Source organism: Nansenia antarctica (assembly GCF_963989245.1).
Source record: "Nansenia antarctica genome assembly, chromosome: 16".
NCBI lineage: Eukaryota > Metazoa > Chordata > Actinopteri > Argentiniformes > Microstomatidae > Nansenia > Nansenia antarctica.
The window spans coordinates 13,350,600-13,370,399 of NC_137686.1; the positions used below are offsets into that span (position 1 = coordinate 13,350,600).

At 51.4% G+C, this 19,800-nt stretch overlaps 1 protein-coding gene across 1 annotated transcript; it reads left to right on the forward strand.

Moving 5' to 3' along the window:
* The first annotated feature begins 210 nt into the window (after nucleotides 1-210).
* Nucleotides 211-17,920, forward strand: dars2 (aspartyl-tRNA synthetase 2, mitochondrial). Its single transcript, XM_080546436.1, is given in 18 exon segments — nucleotides 211-546; nucleotides 1,118-1,217; nucleotides 1,541-1,607; nucleotides 1,868-1,969; nucleotides 2,590-2,685; nucleotides 2,816-2,939; nucleotides 3,153-3,199; nucleotides 3,816-3,922; nucleotides 5,182-5,251; nucleotides 5,691-5,861; nucleotides 5,863-5,871; nucleotides 6,575-6,682; nucleotides 6,900-6,962; nucleotides 8,035-8,187; nucleotides 12,583-12,801; nucleotides 14,795-14,905; nucleotides 16,543-16,618; nucleotides 17,154-17,920. Coding segments are annotated over 18 exon segments (2,004 nt in total). The 5' UTR covers nucleotides 211-353; the 3' UTR covers nucleotides 17,342-17,920.
* Nucleotides 17,921-19,800: the final 1,880 nt, after the last annotated feature.

The window sequence follows — 19,800 nt, forward strand, 5'->3', positions numbered from 1 at the left end:
CACGTGTTTTCGAAAACGATTCAAACACCGCGGATCTCTAAACGCTGTGGATCGACCTGCTGTATTAGTCCTCCGTATATAAAGCCCATTCGGGTGAATGAAGAGTTGTTGTTTGGTAAGAGGTTATGGACGCAGGCAGAAACCCGGAACCTCTCAGTCACTAAAGCAGCGAGACATCTGGACCTAAACGACACCATGCCTGAACCAGCCACAACTTAATTTAATTTAATTTTAGGTGACAGCAGAGTTGCATGGTGTCGCATTATTACCCCACCGAGCTGTCTTATTATTTTATTTATTTATTTTATTTTAAATAATAATAATAATTAATATTATAATAATATAATAATAAAATGTCTAGTAAAAGCAGAGTGGTGCTGCAGAGGACGCTCCTCGCGTTGAGAACAGAGAGCAGCAGGGCATGTTCGCTGTGGCGAGGGACAACCATCTCCACGGCCAGTCAAGGACATCTGACCACATCTTCCAAAGTCACACACAGGAATTGCCCCTTCAAAGTCTGCAAACAGTTCACATGCACCGCCACAGGTACCACTGATTTATTTGACGTACTATTGTCGGCTTTGTTCCTCTGTAGTTAGGTCTCCAATCAGTTGTTGCTTTAACCCACGATTAACAGCACCCGATTCGTCTAATGATCAACTACAATACCCAGAAAGCATTTGATTAGTTGCTTCAGGTGTGTGTGTGCTGAGCTGGAAGAAAAGCATGCACACAAGGGGAGGCTGGTGGAGGGAGACATCAGAGGACGGGCTCATTGTAATGCATGGAATAGAATGAGGATGGGGTATCAACTCCTTATTCCTTTCCATGCATTAAAATGAGCCTGTCCTCCGATTGCTGCCTCCACTGATGCACAGACAACCTCTGTGACTCTCCAGGACCAGAGTTAGAGAATAAGAAGTAGCTGTCTTTTCGATTGAGTGTTGTGTTCTGAATGAATCGCAAGCCTAACACTGGTAGCCTAACATTAGCAGACTAACACTGGTAGCCTAACATTAGCAGACTAACACTGGCAGCCTAACAGCGACAAGCGATGTCCTGGTGTCAGCTAGTGACAGGGACTAAACAGTGTCTGTGTCTGTGTTTGTGTTTCCAGGTTCCAGCAGCCTGTCCCTGAGGAGTCACACCTGTGGGGAACTAGGCCGTGCCCATGTAGGGGAGGAAGTGACCCTCTGTGGCTGGGTTCAGTATCTGAGGTTTGACCTGGTTCTATCTGTTCTCATCACTCTGGTGACTAGGTTCTGTTTCTATTCCTAACTTGGGTTTTGTAATATTTCTCTGTTGGCCCTTGTCTGTTTTTCTTCTTGTGCTCTCTTCTCCTTAATTGTCCCTAACCCGAACCCTTATCTGTTTTGCTCTATTCTATCATGTTCTAACCTTGTACTTGTACTGGTGTGCTATCTTGGCCTGGTCTCCCTCGAAAAAAGAGATTTTAATCTCAAGGGACTTCCTGGTTAAATAAAAAATCAAATATTTCTAACAGTGCTGATGTGTTGTTGTCGTTCTCTCTCTCCTTCAGACAAGGTTTGTTTGTGATCCTGAGAGATTTCAGCGGCATGACTCAGATTCTCATCTCTCAAGAACAGGTCGGAAGGTTTTGTAGTTCCGTGACGCATTCACACAAAACACTGTGGGCTAGCTTCCTGGACACAGATTAAGCCTAAACCTTCGATGGAGACTTTCCATTGACTGTAAGGGGTAGTCTTAATCTGTGCCTGCGAAACTGCGCCTGTATATCATAAGAATCTTCACAATATCCATTCAACTCTGATGCTTAAGGTATGCCGTATATGTTATATTCTCTGTGTGACACATTTTCTGTATTTTTTCCTATTTTTGTTTGTAGTCCAAAAGTCACCTGAGAGAAGCCTTGCGTGACTTGACGCTCGAGTCTGTCATCAGAGTGAAGGGGACAGTGAGGAGAAGGCCACAGGGACAAGAGAACAAGGTCAGTCTGACGGGTGACAAGATGGCCGCCGCATCCCCCGATTCTTCACCCTTTTCCTTGAAGGGTACACTTGTTCACTCCCCTACCTCCCCAACATTTGAAAGCACAAGGGTTGGTATAACCGTGGGATCTTACACCAATCCTACTCTCTTTTAGTCAACGGAGGCCAGTGGAGGTAGAAATTGTAGGACGGGCTCGTTGTGTAACGCATGGAATGGAATTAATTCCTCATTCCGTCGCGTGCATTACGATGAGCCCGTTCTCCGATTTCTATCTTCATCAGCCTCCAATGCTAAATCCATGTGGGGTGGTCACCTCGGAGAGAAGGGTGGAGGGGGAGGAGGAGGGGGCGGGGGGGGGGGGGGGGAGGGGGAGGAGGCGGAGGAGGGGGAGGAGGAGGCGGAGGAGGGGGAGGAGGAGGGGGAGGAGGAGGGGGAGGGGTAGGGGGAGGGGTAGGGGGAGGAGGAGGGGGGGGGAGGGGTAGGGGGAGGAGGAGGGGGGGGAGGGGTAGGGGGAGGAGGAGGGGGGGGAGGAGCAGTAGTGTTCTGGGGGCTAGAGCTTCATCGGTAATGACAGAGTTTCCCGTGACTCCTTCTGTGTTGTTTCCATGCCAACGGTAGGAGATGCACACAGGAGAGATCGAGGTTGGCGCCGAGAGCGTGGAGGTCCTCAACCTCTGCCGGAAGCTTCCGTTCGAAATCAAAGACTTTGTGAAAGTGAGCACGTACGCTTCACCGTCACACACACCCACACCAGTTATATCCATGATTATACCTCGACATGGACATTGTTAGACGCCGCGTTTGGTTCCATTTCGCTACGATTTAACGACGGTGTTTTTCCCAGAAATCTGAAGGCCTTCGGATGCAGTACCGGTACCTGGACCTGCGCTCGTCTCAGATGCAGCAGAACCTGAGGCTCCGGTCCCAGCTGGTGATGAAGATGAGGGAGTACCTCTGCAACATGCACGGTAGGGCCAAAGCAGAGGAGGCTGGCGGAGGTAGAAATCGGAGGACGGGCTCATTGTAATGGATGAAACGGTTGTGTTTGTTACCATTCCTTATTCCATTCCATACGATTGAAAAAGAACAAATAAAAATCCTATACAAAGCGAAGTCTGGTTCAGACTGGACTGTGCTGTCTTACTGCATTTAGGCTCATTGGTTTCTTTCTGTTTCCATAGGCTTCGTTGACGTTGAAACTCCCACCTTGTTCAAGAGGACTCCAGGGGTAAGAGCCCTTCCTGCTGCCACGAGAGAGTCTGATTGGGGTTGGAGTCACATGATGTTGTACTCAGGCCTGTGTAGTAACACATGTATTAACATGTTGCTACATGTTCATCTATTCTCTTGTTGTATTGGAGTATGGTAGCTATAGTTTGAAAAATATTTGAAAAAGTAAAAAACATAAAATAATCTAGAGTCCTACATTCTTACTACACACGTGTAGAACAGTTCATGGATATTTGATATAATAAATAAAATAATTGCACATTGGAGTGGTTGGTGGAGGTGGAAATCGGAGGACGGGCTCATTGTAATGCAGGAATGAGGAATGGTATCAAACACACATATTTGCGATGACTGGTGGATAGATGATTCACTTACTCAGACAGATGTATTTGTTGTAAGTCGCTTAGGATAAAGGCGTCTGTTAAATGGCCAAAACTTTAAATGTAACACATTTTAAAAATACTGTTCTTCATTCCATTCCGAGCCCCATCCTCCGATTTCTACCTCCTCCAGCCTCCCCTGGAGCACACCTAGAGCGCTAACGTGTCGTGGAGTAATTCCCCAATGCCATTCCTCATCACATCACTCTCCTCACGTCTGACTCTATTTCCCAGGGTGCCAAGGAGTTTGTTGTCCCGACCAGAGAACCGGGCCGGTTCTACTCCCTCCCCCAGAGCCCCCAGCAGTTCAAACAGCTGCTCATGGTGGCCGGGATTGACAGGTACGACGGCAACACCGTGTTCCTGCTAAACCACCCCAGACATTGTGACACCGTGTTCCACAGATTCCACTTACTTCTGTCGGGAGTCTGATTTAGAGGGTAAAAAAGCTACTGTGACAGAGAGTTGGTGGTGTTGTGGGGAGGAAGAGGGGGTGGGGGGGGGGGGCGGGGGGGGGGTAAACACACTCCGCTACATCCCAGCATCGGTGTGGCAGGTAGCCTAGAGGTCAGAGAGGCCGGCTAGCAATCGGAAGGTCGCTGGTTCGACCCCCTCGCCTCAGGAGGGAGCCGGATGTGAGCTGGTGACTGGAGGTTTCGCAGGCATCATGTCTAAGGTGCCGACCACTGCCGTTTGTGCCCTTGAGCAAGGCACTTAACCCCTAATTGCACTGACTACGGCTGACCCGGTGTCTAGAGTAGAAAATACATTCCGTTGTAATAATAATAATAATAATTCATTACATTTATATAGCGCTTTTCCGAGGCTCAAAGACGCTGACAATACAGGAGATACGGAAAACACAAAAACAACAAGCAACATGGACACATGGAACACAGAATCAGCGAACGGGGAGGGGGGGGGGGGGTGGTAGGGGGGGGGGAGGTGGTTAGGGGTAGGGGAGGCTGTATGCATATCAGGGGGGTGGCAGGGTTAGGGGAAATGGGTAGGGGTAGGGGAGGTTGTATGCGTGTCCAGGGGGGGGGGGGGGGGGGGGGGGCGCGGGGGGGGGGGGGGGCCGGGATGGGGGAGATGGCTAGGGGTAGGGTGGCCGGGATGGGGGAGATGGCTAGGGGTAGGGGAGGCTGTAGGCGTGGGAGAACAGGTAGGTTTTGAGGTGGGATTTAAAAGTGAGGAGTGAGGGTGAGTCTCTGAGTGGTTGAGGGAGAGAGTTCCAGAGGCGGGGTGCAGCTCGTGAAAAGGCACGGTGACCGAAGCCTTTGAGTTTTGAGGGTGGGACAGTGAGGGGAACAATGGATGAGGATCGGAGGGTACGGGTAGGGCGGTGGGGGAGAAGGAGGTCAGTCAGGTAAGGGGGGGCCAGGCTATGGAGGGCTTTGTATGTGAGGATGAGGACTTTGAATTGTATACGTTCTTGTACTCTGCAGAGTACTCTTGTACTCTGCAATGACAAAAGTTGAATCTAATCTAAGGATATAACTGCATTGTCGATGTCCCGGGCTCAGAGTGGGATGAGCAGGGTTTTGTTCAGAGCGGAAGTGTCGTTACTGGAGTTGACAGGTGGATTCTGATCCCGCAGGTACTTCCAACTGGCTCGTTGCTACAGAGACGAAGGCTCCAAGCCAGACAGACAGCCGGAGTTCACCCAGGTAACCGTGGCGATTTAACTGGGAACAAACACCTGCTTCGGAGCCTGAGCAGAGGAAAGTTTGGCAGATGTAAATACGGGGTCCCCATGTCTGACTCCCACACAGCTCTGTCTGTCAGAGGATCCTCCACGGGCAACACACACACACACACACACACACACACACACACACACACACACACACACACACAAACACACTCTCATACTCTCTCTCTCAGACACTCACGCACGCACACATACACACGCACACAAACTCTCGTACTCTCTTAGACACACACACACACACACGCGCACAGACACACTCTTATCTTTCAGACACACGTGCACTTACCCCACAGAATTCATTCTCTCATCTCTCGTCAAATTCTCTCCTCTCATGTCTGTGTCAGCGTCCACAGATCCGCTCTCTCCCCCTCCTCTCCCCCTCCTCCCCCCCTCAGGTGGACATTGAGATGTCCTTCGTAGACGAGGCGGGGGTCCGTGGCCTGGTGGAGGGCCTCCTCCAGCACTGCTGGCCCGCGGGGAAGGGGTCCGTCAGCACTCCCTTCCCCACCATGACGTACGAGGCGGCCATGAGGGAGTACGGGGTCGACAAGCCAGACACACGCTTCCAGCATGAAGGTGCACTCCCGCAAACAGTCCGCTCTCAAAAACATAAAGCAATCAAATTAGGGAAACATTACTTAAAAATGATCTACCAACCGAACAGGAAAATGTCACTTGCCAAGATTTTCTTAAAACAAGTAAAAGATATCTTAAAACTACTGCAGCCAGACAAAAGACAAACATTTTGCCGATATTTCAGATATTCCATCTTACTGAGAGTGATTGTTGCAGTGTGCTCAATCTGCTCAGGCTCTCATGGTTCACTGCCTCCCAGGCTGATGCTGCAAACAAGACTAGCGCTCAGTCAACTGACTGACTAAACTAAGAGTTAGATACTGAGAAACTACTGAGTAGATAATAATGTTTATGTAAGCTGAGTTACTACTACTACTACTACTACTACTACTACTACTACTACTACTACTACTACTACTACTACTACTACTACTACTACTACTATAATAATAATTATTATTATTATTATGTAAAAGCTTTAAAAAGAAATACAACAGACAAAGGTGGTGGTGGCAGGCTGATAATGCTAATAACAATAATAATAATCATAATAACAATAAAAAAAAGGAGCCTGGATACTGTTTTATTGCATATTCTATTCCATTTTGGGGAGTACTAAAAACGAAAATCTGAACTTCCCCTTTAGCCTTAGAATACTCCCATTTAAAAACGACTGTGTGTTTTCCTCTTTTTTTTATAACAGCTTGTGGACGTCAGTGAAGTATTCCAGGACACTGAAATCCACTTCCTGAAAGAGGCCCTCGACCAACCAGAGGGCTGCATCCAGGCCGTCTGTGTCCCCGACGGAGCTGTAAGAACCGTCTATCAAAACAAGTCGTCTCTTTACCCGTCGAGTCTGTGATCGTTACGGGCTCCGTTTGAGATTCAGGGTCATGTCATGGACATGTCTTACAAGATGTCAGCTTTATCTGTTGCGTGTGTTTCAAATACACATATCTTCCAGGGTTATACCATAAGACATTGGGACGACAGCGTCAGTGTGTTCTGCTTTCCTCTTCCCCTCACAGAAACATTTGAAGGGCAAACATCTGGAGTCGCTGAAACAAGCAGCCCAGACCCAGTTCAGTCAGGTACGTCTTCCTCCTCTTCCGCCTCCTCAAATAAATACAAAACACCGCTCTTTACACAAGACGGAAACAGAACAGTCAGTCGGCCGTGAAATATTAATGTAAAACGCGATCAATAAGTCAGCGTGATTGTTGAGGGGATTGCTCGACGTAAGCGCAGAACGTATTTCGCCCGCGGGGCAAAAGAGGAAGACCTCACCCAAACCGAGCGTCGGTCGGATCCAAACGCAGACGCATCTCGGGAAAGCGGGGGCGAAATGATTGGAAAAAAAAGTGCACAACTCATTTGTGACTCCATTACGACTGATGATTTATGGGGTTTAATAATTCATGGTTCACGGAGTGAGCGGTGTATTAAACCAGAGGCGGCCCGCAGCGTTTTAGGCGACCTCCTCTTCCCGCCTCGGGGCGAGAAGCGTCACATGCATACCAAGTAAGACGCTGTTGTGATGTTTTTTTCCTCTCTCTCTCTCTCTCTCCCTCGCTCCTTCTGTCTGTCTGTCTCTCTCTCTCCCTCCCCTTCTCTCGATCTGTCTCTATCGCTCTCTTTCTCCCTCCTCTTTGTCTTTTTCTACCCTTCCCTGTCTCTTTCCCTCTCTCTCTTTCTCTCTCTCTCCCCCCTCTCTGTCTCTCTTTCTCCCTCCTTCCCCCTCTTTATATCTGTCTCTATCTCTCTCTCCCTCCTCTCCGTCTATCTCTCTCTCCCTCCTCTCCCTCTATCTCTCTCTCCCTCCTCTCTGTCTTTCTCTCTCCCCCCCTCTCTGTCTCTCTTTCTCCCTCCCTCCCCCTCTCTGTATCTGTCTCTATCTCTCTCTCTCCCTCCTCTCTGTCTACCTCTCTCTCCCTCCTCTCTGTCTACCTCTCTCTCCCTCCTCTCTGTCTACCTCTCTCTCCCTTCTCTCCCTCTATCTCTCTCCTCCCTCCTCCCTCCACCTCTCCCTCTCTGTCTCTATCTCTCTCTCCCTCCTCTCTGTCTCTGTCTCTCTCTCCCTCCTCTCTGTCTCTGTCTCTCTCTCCCTCCTCTCCCTCTATCTCTCTTCTCCCTCCTCCCTCCGCCCCTCCGTCTCTCTGGTAGGATGTGAGTGTGGTGTTGGTGAGGGCAGACGGCGTGCTGAAGGGGCCCGTCGGCAGACTGATGTCCTCTGCTGCCAGGCAACAGCTGGTGCAGCTGGCCGGGGCCGCGCCCGGCGACCTGCTGCTGCTGGCTGCCGGGGTCCAGGACAGAGTGGTGGGTTCAACCCTCACACACCCTCACACACCCACACACCCTCACACCCACACACCCACACACCCTCACACACTCTCACACACCCTCACACACCCACACACCCACACACACTCACACCCACACACCCACACACCCTCACACCCTCACACACCCACACCCTCACACACCCTCACACCCTCACACACCCACACACCCACACACACACACCCTCACACCCTCACACACCCTCACACCCTCACACACCCTCACACCCCTAGACACCCTCATACCCTCACACCCTCACACCCCTAGACACCCTCACACCCACACACACCCTCACACACCCCCACACCATCACACACCCTCACACCCACCCACACCCTCACACCCACACACACCCAGACACCCACACCCTCACACACACACACCCTCACACACTCACACACTCACACCCTCACACACTCACACCCTCACACACCCACACCCTCACACACCCACACCCTCACACACTCACACCCTCACACCCACACACACCCTCACACACCCTCACACCCTCACACAGCCTCACACACCCTCACACCCTCACACACCCTCACACCCTCACACACCCTCACACCCTCACACCCACACACACCCACACCCTCACACACCCACACACCCACACACACCCTCACACACCCTCACACACCCTCACACCCTCACACACCCTCACACACCCACACCCTCACACACCCTCACACCCTCACACCCTCACACCCTCACACCCTCACACACTCACACCCTCACACCCTCACACACCCTCACACCCTCACACCCTCACACCCTCACACCCTCACACACCCCCAGACACCCTCACACCCTCACACACCCACACACCCACACACCCTCACACACCCACACACCCTCACACACACACACACCCTCACACACCCTCACACCCTCACACACACACACACCCTCACACACCCTCACACCCTCACACACACACACACCCTCACACACCCTCACACACACACACCCACACACCCTCACACACACACACACCCTCACACACCCTCACACCCTCACACCCTCACACACCCTCACACACCCTCACACACCCACACACACCCTCACACACCCTCACACACCCACACCCTCACACACCCTCACACACCCACACACCCTCACACACCCTCACACACCCACACACCCTCACACACCCACACACACCCTCACACCCTCACACACCCTCACACACCCACACACACCCTCACACCCTCACACACTCACACACTCACACACCCTCACACACCCTCACACCCACACACCCACACACCCTCACACCCTCACACCCACACACCCTCACACTCACACACCCTCACACCCTCACACCCACACACCCTCACACCCACACACCCACACACCCACACACCCTCACACACCCACACACCCTCACACACCCTCACACCCACACACCCACACACACCCACACACCCTCACACCCACACACACCCTCACACACACACACACCCTCACACACCCTCACACACCCTCACACACCCACACACCCACACACACCCTCACACACCCTCACACACCCTCACACACACACCCTCACACACCCTCACACACCCTCACACACCCTCACACACACACCCTCACACCCACACACCCTCACACACCCTCACACACACACCCTCACACCCTCACACACCCACACACCCTCACACCCTCACACCCTCACACACCCTCACACACCCACACACCCTCACACACCCTCACACACCCTCACACCCTCACACCCTCACCCACACCCCCACACACCCACACACCCTCACACACCCACACACACCCTCACACACACTCACACACCCACACACACTCACACACCCTCACACACCCTCACACACCCTCACACACACACACACACACACCCACACACCCCCACACCCACACACACCCTCACACACACACCCTCACACCCACACACCCACACACACCCTCACACCCTCACACCCTCACACACCCACACACCCTCACACCCTCACACTCACACACCCACACCCTCACACCCTCACACCCTCACACACCCTCACACACACACCCTCACACCCTCACACACCCCCACACACCCACACACACCCACACACCCTCACACACCCTCACACCCTCACACCCACACACCCACACACACCCACACACCCTCACACACCCTCACACACCCACACACACCCTCACACACTCACACACCCACACACACCCCCACACACCCTCACACACCCTCACACCCTCACACCCACACACACACACACACACCCTCACACACCCACACACACCCTCACACACACACACCCTCACACACCCACACACACACACACCCTCACACACCCACACACCCTCACACACCCTCACACACCCTCACACCCTCTCACACCCACACACCCTCACACACCCTCACACCCTCACACACCCTCACACACTCACACCCACACACACCCTCACACACTCACACACCCTCACACACCCTCACACACTCACACACCCACACACCCTCACACACCCTCACACAACCTCACACACCCTCACACCCTCACACCCTCACACCCTCACACACCCACACACACACACACACACACACACACCCTCACACACCCTCACACACTCACACACCCTCACACACCCTCACACCCACACACACCCTCACACACCCACACACCCTCACACCCACACACACCCTCACACACCCACACACCCCCACACACACACACACACACACACACCCTCACACCCTCACACACCCTCACACCCTCACACCCTCACACTCACACACACTCACACCCTCACACCCTCACACACCCACACACCCTCACACACCCACACACCCACACACCCCCACACCCTCACACCATCACGCACCCTCACACCCACCCACACACCCTCACACCCTCACACACCCTCACACACCCTCACACACCCTCACACACCCACACACCCACACACACTCACACACACACACACCCTCACACACCCACACACACCCACACACACCCTCACACACCCACACACACCCTCACACACCCTCACACCCTCACACCCACACACCCTCACACACTCACACACCCTCACACCCTCACACACCCTCACACACCCTCACACCCTCACACACCCACACCCTCACACCCTCACACACCCTCACACACCCACACACCCTCACACACCCACACCCTCACACACCCACACCCTCACACCCACACTCACCCTCACACACCCACACCACCTCCCTCACCACCTCCCTCCCTCTGTGTGTGTGTGTGTGTGTGTGTGTGTGTGTGTGTGTGTGTGTGTGTGTGTGTGTGTGGACCCCAGGAAGATAACAGCTACTGGGAATCCTGATAAACTGAAGTAACCTCATCCCATCCCTACGGGAGCACTCCTTTACCACTCCAGCGCTTCTAATAAGACGGTTAATAAGATGGTTAATAAGATGGTTAATAAGGTGGTTAATTACTGTGCAATTACAAAGTTGGCCCCTCGTTTTGGCATAGATTACTTTTTTCTGATGAACGGATGATTCACTTCCTCAGACAAATGTATTTGTTTGTGAGTCTCTTTGGATAAAGGCGTCTGCTAAATGTCAATGTTAAATGTAACGGCAACATTTCTTAATGTAAAGTGAACACACCGCCCCCTTGGGGTAGAATGGAGAAGCGCTCTGAGGGTTGATAGATGAAGGGATGAAGCGGTTACGGCCGCCGTGACTCATCCCTAACGGAGTGCGACGGGGCTTCTCTCCTCTCTTTTTTCCGATTACTAACGGATTATTAGATTTCTTCTTCGAAATAGATGACACTGCTGCCCTCACAGAAAATGATAGCTGGTGTTTTGTGAAAAAAAAATAAAGAAGAAGAAGAAGAAGAAGGAAAAAAAAATGAGCCCAGTCTGATGTGTCTGGATCAATAGCAGGCTTTTGTCAGAATGTTCTGGAGGGAGTTTCAATCATATGGCAGAATGTGGCAGAGAGAGAGAGAGGAGAATGGAGAACAGGCTGGTATCAGAGGTGAGGGGGAGGCAGGCAGGGAGGCAGCGGGGAAATAATGATGTTTCTGACGTGGACGTGGAGAAGCTCTGGTACTGCTTCACAACTTTCACATTAGACTACCCGCGTGGGTGGGTGGGTGGGTGTGTGTGTGAGAGTGAGTGTGAGTGTGTATGTGTGTATGTGTGTGTGTGTCTGTGTGTGTGTGTGTGTGTGTGAGAGTGTGTGTGTGTGTGTGTGTGTGTCTTTGTGCACATGTCTCTGTGTGTGCCTATATGTGTGCATGCTCGCATGTGTGGCCATGTATGTGTGTATGTGCGTGTGTGTGTGTGGGCGGCTCTGGGTCTGGCGAAGGCGAAGCCGTAAAGTGATATTAACCCCTTCCCTCCGCCCCACAGCGCCCCCTGCTGGGTGCGTTACGCCTCCGGAGCGCGGAGCTCCTGGAGGGGCAGGGCATGGCCGTGAGAGACCCAGCCGCCTTCCACTTCCTGTGGGTGGTGGACTTCCCTCTGTTCCTGCCCAGCGCGGAGGACCCGGGGCGGCTGGAGGCGGCCCACCACCCCTTCACCGCCCCCGCCCCCCAGGACGCACACCTCCTCTACTCACATCCTCACAAGGTGGGTCGGGTGGGTGGGTGTGTGTGTATGTGGGGGGGGGGGGGGGTGTGGGTGTGTGGGTGGGTGGGTGTTGGTGTGTGTGTGTGTGTGGGGGGGGGTGGGTGGGTGTGTGCGCGTGTGTGTCTGTGTGTGTGTACGTGCGTGTGTGTCTGTGTGTGTGTCTGTGTGTGCTTGTCTGTGCGTGTGTGTGTTTGCGGTACCAACTCTGGGGGGCTGGAGGTACCAACTCTGCCGCAGGCCTGGTCCAAAGTAGCGGGGCTGGACTGTCTTCAAGGCGCTCTGCCCGGGGTCGTACTGTGTTTCTAGGGAGGAGAAACCTCACTTTGAAAACTTTTCCGACTGACTTCTTAAAGAGTTTGTTTTGGTACTGTTCTGTTTACTGATTTTCGTACAAATATGAAATGTCTAAAAAGTGTTGTTTGGGATTTGGAACCAGAAGCTAAAACAGGTCAGTGTTTCCTCCAGGATTTTCCACATTAGGGGTGCTCACCTTTCATGCACAAAGCATTCGGCAGAAACCTTCATTTTCCACAACACTGTACAAGGTCCTTGCAAATATACCCAGCGATAGACTTGGTAATAGTCGTAGCCTCGAGGAGTTAAAGGGAAGCCTTGTTTTGAAATATAATCGTTCCAGACTTTATCCATGTTGTATTTGTTTTTCCATTTCAGCCATTCATTTTCTTAATTTTTATAACATCACAACATGCTGATAGATCATCGACATGCTAGAAACACATAACTACACATAATTAGATGATCACACAGCCCCAAACACGAACACGTTCCAAAACGGAAGTATTTACAAAAGTCTCCCTTACCGGTAGCCTCAGGCAAACGAGAATAGTGAATCCAATCCACAAATGATCCATATTTAATGATCATTAAACTGTTGTTTATTATATCGAGTGGGTACTTTAAAACTTTTAAAAGTTTCATGTTTACCTGTATAAATAAAGGTTAAATAAAATAAAATGTTATGAAAATAAATTAGTCTACGAGTGGTTTAGCCCTACGCTGCGTTCGCAAATTCGCTCTGGAATTCTGATCAGCAGTCATGGAATGCCTCTTGTCCAATCAAATTACTTGGTCCCTTTATTACGTTGAGCCCAGTGTGCCCTCCGGCACTCTCAGAGAGAACTTACGAACGCAGCCATCATGTCAATCGTGTTTTCTTTTCCGAATAATATCGAGCAACTTCGGATAGAATCTGTATCTGTTTAAATCTCATTATTCGTGCTATCCGAATACCGTATTCAAACTGTCCTCAAACTGGCTCTTGTCCAGGCGGAAGAAGGACTTGAACCTAGCATCGTCTAGGCTAGCTCCTAGACCAGGTTGCGGAAAGCCCCCTGCGACTCCCTATTGCGGAGGATGTCATTGTCATGCATCCATAAACGGCGCCTTGGTTGTTCCGGAGCAACCTCCTCCTCCTCAAATGCTAAAGCTAATGCAAGTAGTTGCATTTTATTCGCCATTATTAAATGCTGCAGTATACACAACTTGTTGAACAAGTAGACGATAACGTTATACGTTATACAATGTATGATAACGGTTACAATGTATGACAGTTAGGATAGAATCCTGTTGTTAAGGTTACAGAATACTCACGCAGAGGCGCTCAAGAGGCGGAGAAGGCTGCGCTTTTTCCCCCCAAAAAAGAAGTCAAGTGTGAACACGGCATTAGTGGACTGAATGAGTTAGTGGCGTGAGAGAGTCTTAGTGAGAGTTGGTGAGAGAATCTATTTGTGGCGGGTCACCACAAATCAATGCATAGAGAGGAAACACTGTACCGACAACCAAAAGTGGTTTTACCCGTGTTATTTACCTGGTTTACTGGGTTGCTACTGCATCCCCAATCTGTCAACATCCAGAACCAAGCCTCCCCTCTCACCCCCCCCCCCCCCCCCCGGGGGGTATTCCATCAATGCCGCTAAAGGACAATCCAGGCTTATTTTGATAAAGCCTGTTCTCTCCCTGGTTCTGGTGGCAGGTCCGAGGGCAGCACTACGACCTGGTTCTGAACGGCAGCGAGGTCGGAGGAGGGTCCATACGGATCCACAAGGCCTCGGAGCAACGACACGTCCTGCAGAACATCCTCAAGGTAACGGAGACAGGAGGGGACAGGACAGGACAGGAGGGGACAGTACAGGAGCGGACAGGACAGGACAGGGCAGGACAGGAGAGGACAGGACAGGACAGGGCAGGACAGGGCAGGAGGGGGGGACAGGACAGTACAGGAGGGGACAGGACAGGAGGGGACAGGACAGGAGGGGACAGTACAGGAGGGGACAGGACAGGAGGGGACAGGACAGGACAGGGCAGGACAGGACAGGAGAGGACAGTACAGGAGGGGAGGGGACAGGACAGGACAGGACAGGACAGGACAGTACAGGAGGGGAGGGGACAGGACAGGACAGGACAGGGCAGGACAGGACAGGACAGGACAGTACAGGAGGGGAGGGGACAGGACAGGACAGGACAGGACAGTACAGGAGGGGAGGGGACAGGACAGGACAGGACAGGGCAGGACAGGACAGGAGAGGACAGTACAGGAGGGGAGGGGACAGGACAGGACAGGGCAGGAGGGGGGGACAGGACAGGACAGGAGGGGACAGGACAGGAAACAGAGAGTGACAGGAATGGATGTGGTTTATGTTGTGCTTCCCCTGGTACTCAGAGTGCTTCTAGTGTGTGTGTGTGTGTGTAAACTCACTTCATCCTCTAGCTACCCCTGTGAAGCTTGTCTGTCTGCCTGCCTGCCTGCCTGCCTGTTTGTCTCTCTGTTTGTCTGTCTGTCTGCCTGTCTGCCTGCCTGTCTGCCTGTCTGTCTGTCTGTCTGTCTGTCTGCCTGCCTACCTGTCCGCCTGCCTACCTGTCTATCTGTCATTTCTATTAAGGCTGAGGACCTGCCAGCCCAGACACCATTTACACCGCAATCATCGTCTCCCGAAGTAAACCAGATAAACATCTTCAATCACGGCCTCCCATCTCCACTGCTGCTTTATCTGGAAGCTCCTGAGCTCCTCCCCCTCGCCTCCCGGCCTGTAGGGACAACACACGCCTCGCTACAGTAATTAGATGGCCGACCTACTGGGACTCTACTGGGATTGGATCTGGGGAGGCTGGAGGATGTAGAGAAGTCTATCTATTCTGGAGGCTGGCGGAGGTAGAGAAGTCTAGCTATTCTGGAGGCTGGTGGAGGTAGAGAAGTCTATTCTGGAGGCTGGCAGAGGTAGAGAAGTCTATCTATTCTGGAGGCTGGTGGAGGTAGAGAAGTCTATCTATTCTGGAGGCTGGTGGAGGTAGAGAAGTCTATCTATTCTGGAGGCTGGTGGAGGTAGAGAAGTCTATCTATTCTGGAGGCTGGTGGAGGTAGAGAAGTCTAGCTGTTCTGGAGGCTGGTGGATGGTGTCAAACGCGTCTACCTCCACCAACCTCCAGAATAGCAAGACTATGAGGGGAAGGGGAAGTTGAAGGAATTGTCTTGACTTTGGGTTGGGTAGATGCTTGGCACGACCCTACCCTTAACCTTAATCATAACCCTTACCCTTAACCCTAACCTTAACCTTAATCATAACCCTTACCCTTAACCCTAACCTTAACCTTAATCATAACCCTTACCTTAACCCTAACCTTGACCCATATCAACATCAATGAGGTGACGATCCCACTTAGCATTCACCCTTTTGTGTTGTTGTTGTTGTTGTTGTTGTTGTTGTTGTTGTTGTTGTGTTTCAGGAGGACCCGTCTCTCCTCTCTCACCTGCTGGAGGCCCTTGACTCAGGGGCGCCCCCCCATGGCGGGATCGCGTTAGGTACACAGTTTCACCACTTCACCTGGTTGTTCTTGGCCACCGCCTCCCTCCAGCGTTCAGGCTTCTCCCTAACGTCATTAAGAGTGTTTCTGTGCCACTGTGTTAACATTTCAAGCCAAAGTGAACTATGTATTTAGTAACGATAGAGTAACTATCTTTGGTCGCCAACGACATCGTTGTTAAAAGCGAAAGCGTTGCGACATTCCTCAGTGAGTGCTGTTCTTACTGTATAGAATGTTCCATAATGTTCCGATGTCTATTTTATTTTATATTATTTTATTCGATTATTTGGTTGTTGTTGTTTGTGATGAGAGCTGCTGTAATGCCTTAATTTCCGCTCGAGGAACTATCTATCTCTCTCTCTCTCTCTCTCTCTCTCCCTCTCCCCCACTCCCCCCTCTCTCTCTTTCTCGCTCTCTTCCACTCCCCCCTCTCTCTCTCTCTCCCCCCCCCCCCCTCTCTCTCTCTCTCTCTCTTTCTCTCTAGTGATTAATTATTTAGATCTAGAACCCTCCTGTCTGCCTTGTGCTTCCAGGTCTGGACCGCCTGGTGTCCATCATCGTCGGATCTCCGACCATCCGGGACGTGATCGCCTTCCCCAAGTCCTTCCGGGGTCACGACCTCATGAGCCGCGCCCCGGCCGCGGTGTCGGAGGAGGACCTGAAGCCCTACCACGTCTCCGTCATCTGGCCACCCAAGGGAGAGGAACCCCAGGGGCCCTAGACCCCCCGACAGGGTTCTCCCCAAGATTTTGGAACAGCGTGGTGCTGGATCACATTATGAAAAACAGACTTGCAGTTATTCCTGTAAAAAAGTAGCCAAAAAAATCTAGTTAAAACACAAGATTCACTGAGGAATGTCGTGCTGCGTCCCTAGACCCCCTACTGCACCTGTGAATGGAGAAGTACTCCACAGTCGCTGTGGTGGAACCTGGAAAGAGACTACTAGAACTTTTTCCTCAAGCTCTCGTGTTGACGTTTGTTGAGGTTCCAGACGACTCCATTTCACAAGCGGCCTCTTTGCCTGCGTGGATGCTGAAGTCTTCTCAGAGGCTGTTCCTTCGTTGTGTCCAGGGGAGGCTGGTGGAGGTAGAAATCGTAGAAATGAAGGATGGCGTCACCATTCCTCATTTCGTTCCATGCATTACAATGAGCCCGTCCTCCGATATAAACAGTGTCGTCAATAAACAATCAAATCATGATTTGATGAAAGTTTGGTCTGTGCTTATTGCTGTCTCATATTGTGTGACTTATTGTTGTCTCTGTGATTACTTTGCTACAAAGTAAAATACAAAATAAAAAGAATACTATCCCGTCTTCAACTGTCATTTATTCAATTTGTTCAGCTGTCACTGTCAAGTTAATTTGTAATTTGTCACACAGTCCTTGCTTTTGAACAGTCCTAAAACGGAAATAGCTGCTTTACAAGTCATTTATCACTAAAACGGTTGTTTGTTATATTGAGTGGGCGCTTGAACACTTACATTTTAGTAATCTAAAAAACAAAACCCACGCGGTTTCAAAAAACAACACAAAAACAAAATGTCTTTGTCATTTCTGCGACTTCACGATTCCAGACTTGTTTGTCGTTTCACCAGCCCCTGTAAAGACACCGTCGTCTTCAGGCGCCAACAGACGTTGAGAAATAACCGAGGCCTCCACTAGGGGGCAGCGTTGATTCATTTAGTTGACGACTGTTTTCTCCCTGTTGCAGACGCCCTTATCTAGGACAGGCTGACATTAACAGAAACAATTCAGGTTAAACACAGTCCTCAAGGGTCCAAACACAGTACTCTTACAGTACAGTAAGCCTGCACATGACACTGAACCTGCGACCTGCAGATCACCCAGTACAACCCCCTTAAAAACCGCAACACTGAATCAGTCTAGCTATGTTAGTCGCCTCAGATAAGTCTAAGTTAGTTTGTCAGATTGAATTCTACATAGAGGATGATAGAGGATGGATCAGGCGGAGAGATTGGGAGACTAGTTAGTCTGGAAACGTGAATGACATTGTCTAGAGTACTGTACACAATCCCCTTCTGACTGCTGAGTTATTTCAGTCGGACTGATGTAACCTCTGTGTCGTGACACGCACACACACACTCACACTCACACTCACACACACACACACACACACATACACACACATTGTTCAGACACACACATACACACACATTGTTCAGACACATACACACACATTGTTCAGACACACACATACACACACATTGTTCAGACACACACATACACACACATTGTTCAGACACACACACACTCACACTCACACACACACTCACACACACACACACTCACACAGACACACACACACACACACACACACAGACACACACACACACACACACACACTCACACAGACACACACACACACATTGTTTAGACACACACACACACACATTGTTCAGACACACACACACACACACACACACACACACACACACACACACACACACTGTGAAGTGTAAACCTTACTCCTCGAGCAGCAGCTGTCTGCCCACGCGGACACCTTCACTAGGAGACGGTTGCTAGCGCCGGTGCTGGTGGGGTTACCACGCAGATGTTCTCATTAGTGCACCAGAAGTACAGCCAACACCACTTCCTGCCTGTCCTGAACTTGGCTGCCATTTAGACTGCCCGTCTCAGGGGGTGAAGGAGGGAGAGAGGGAGATAGGGAGAGGGGGAGAGAGAGGGAGAGGGAGGGAGGGAGGGAGAGGGGAGGGAGAGAGAGAGAGGGGGAGAGAGATGGAGAGGGAGGAAGAGGGAGAGGGAGAGAGGGAGGGAGAGGGAGAGAGAGAGAGTGAGATAGGGAGAGGGAGGAAGAGGGAGAGGGGAGGGAGAGAGTCAGAGAGAGAGAGGGAGATAGGGAGAGGGATGAAGAGGGAGAGGGGAGGGAGAGAGAGAAAGGGAGAGGTGGAGGGAGAGAGGGAGAGAGAGAGAGAGAGAGAGAGGGGGAGGTGGAGGGAGAGAAAGAGAGGGGGAGGGAGAGGTGGAGGGAGAGAGAGAGTGAGGGGGAGATAGGGAGGAAGAGGGAGAGGGGAGGGAGAGAGAGAGGGAGAGGTGGAGGGAGAATGAGAGGAAGAGGGAGAATGAGAGAGAGAGTGAGAGGTGAAGAGCTCTCTAGGTAGCTTTGGCGAATACAGAGTGAACTTCAAACACTGTCCTTCC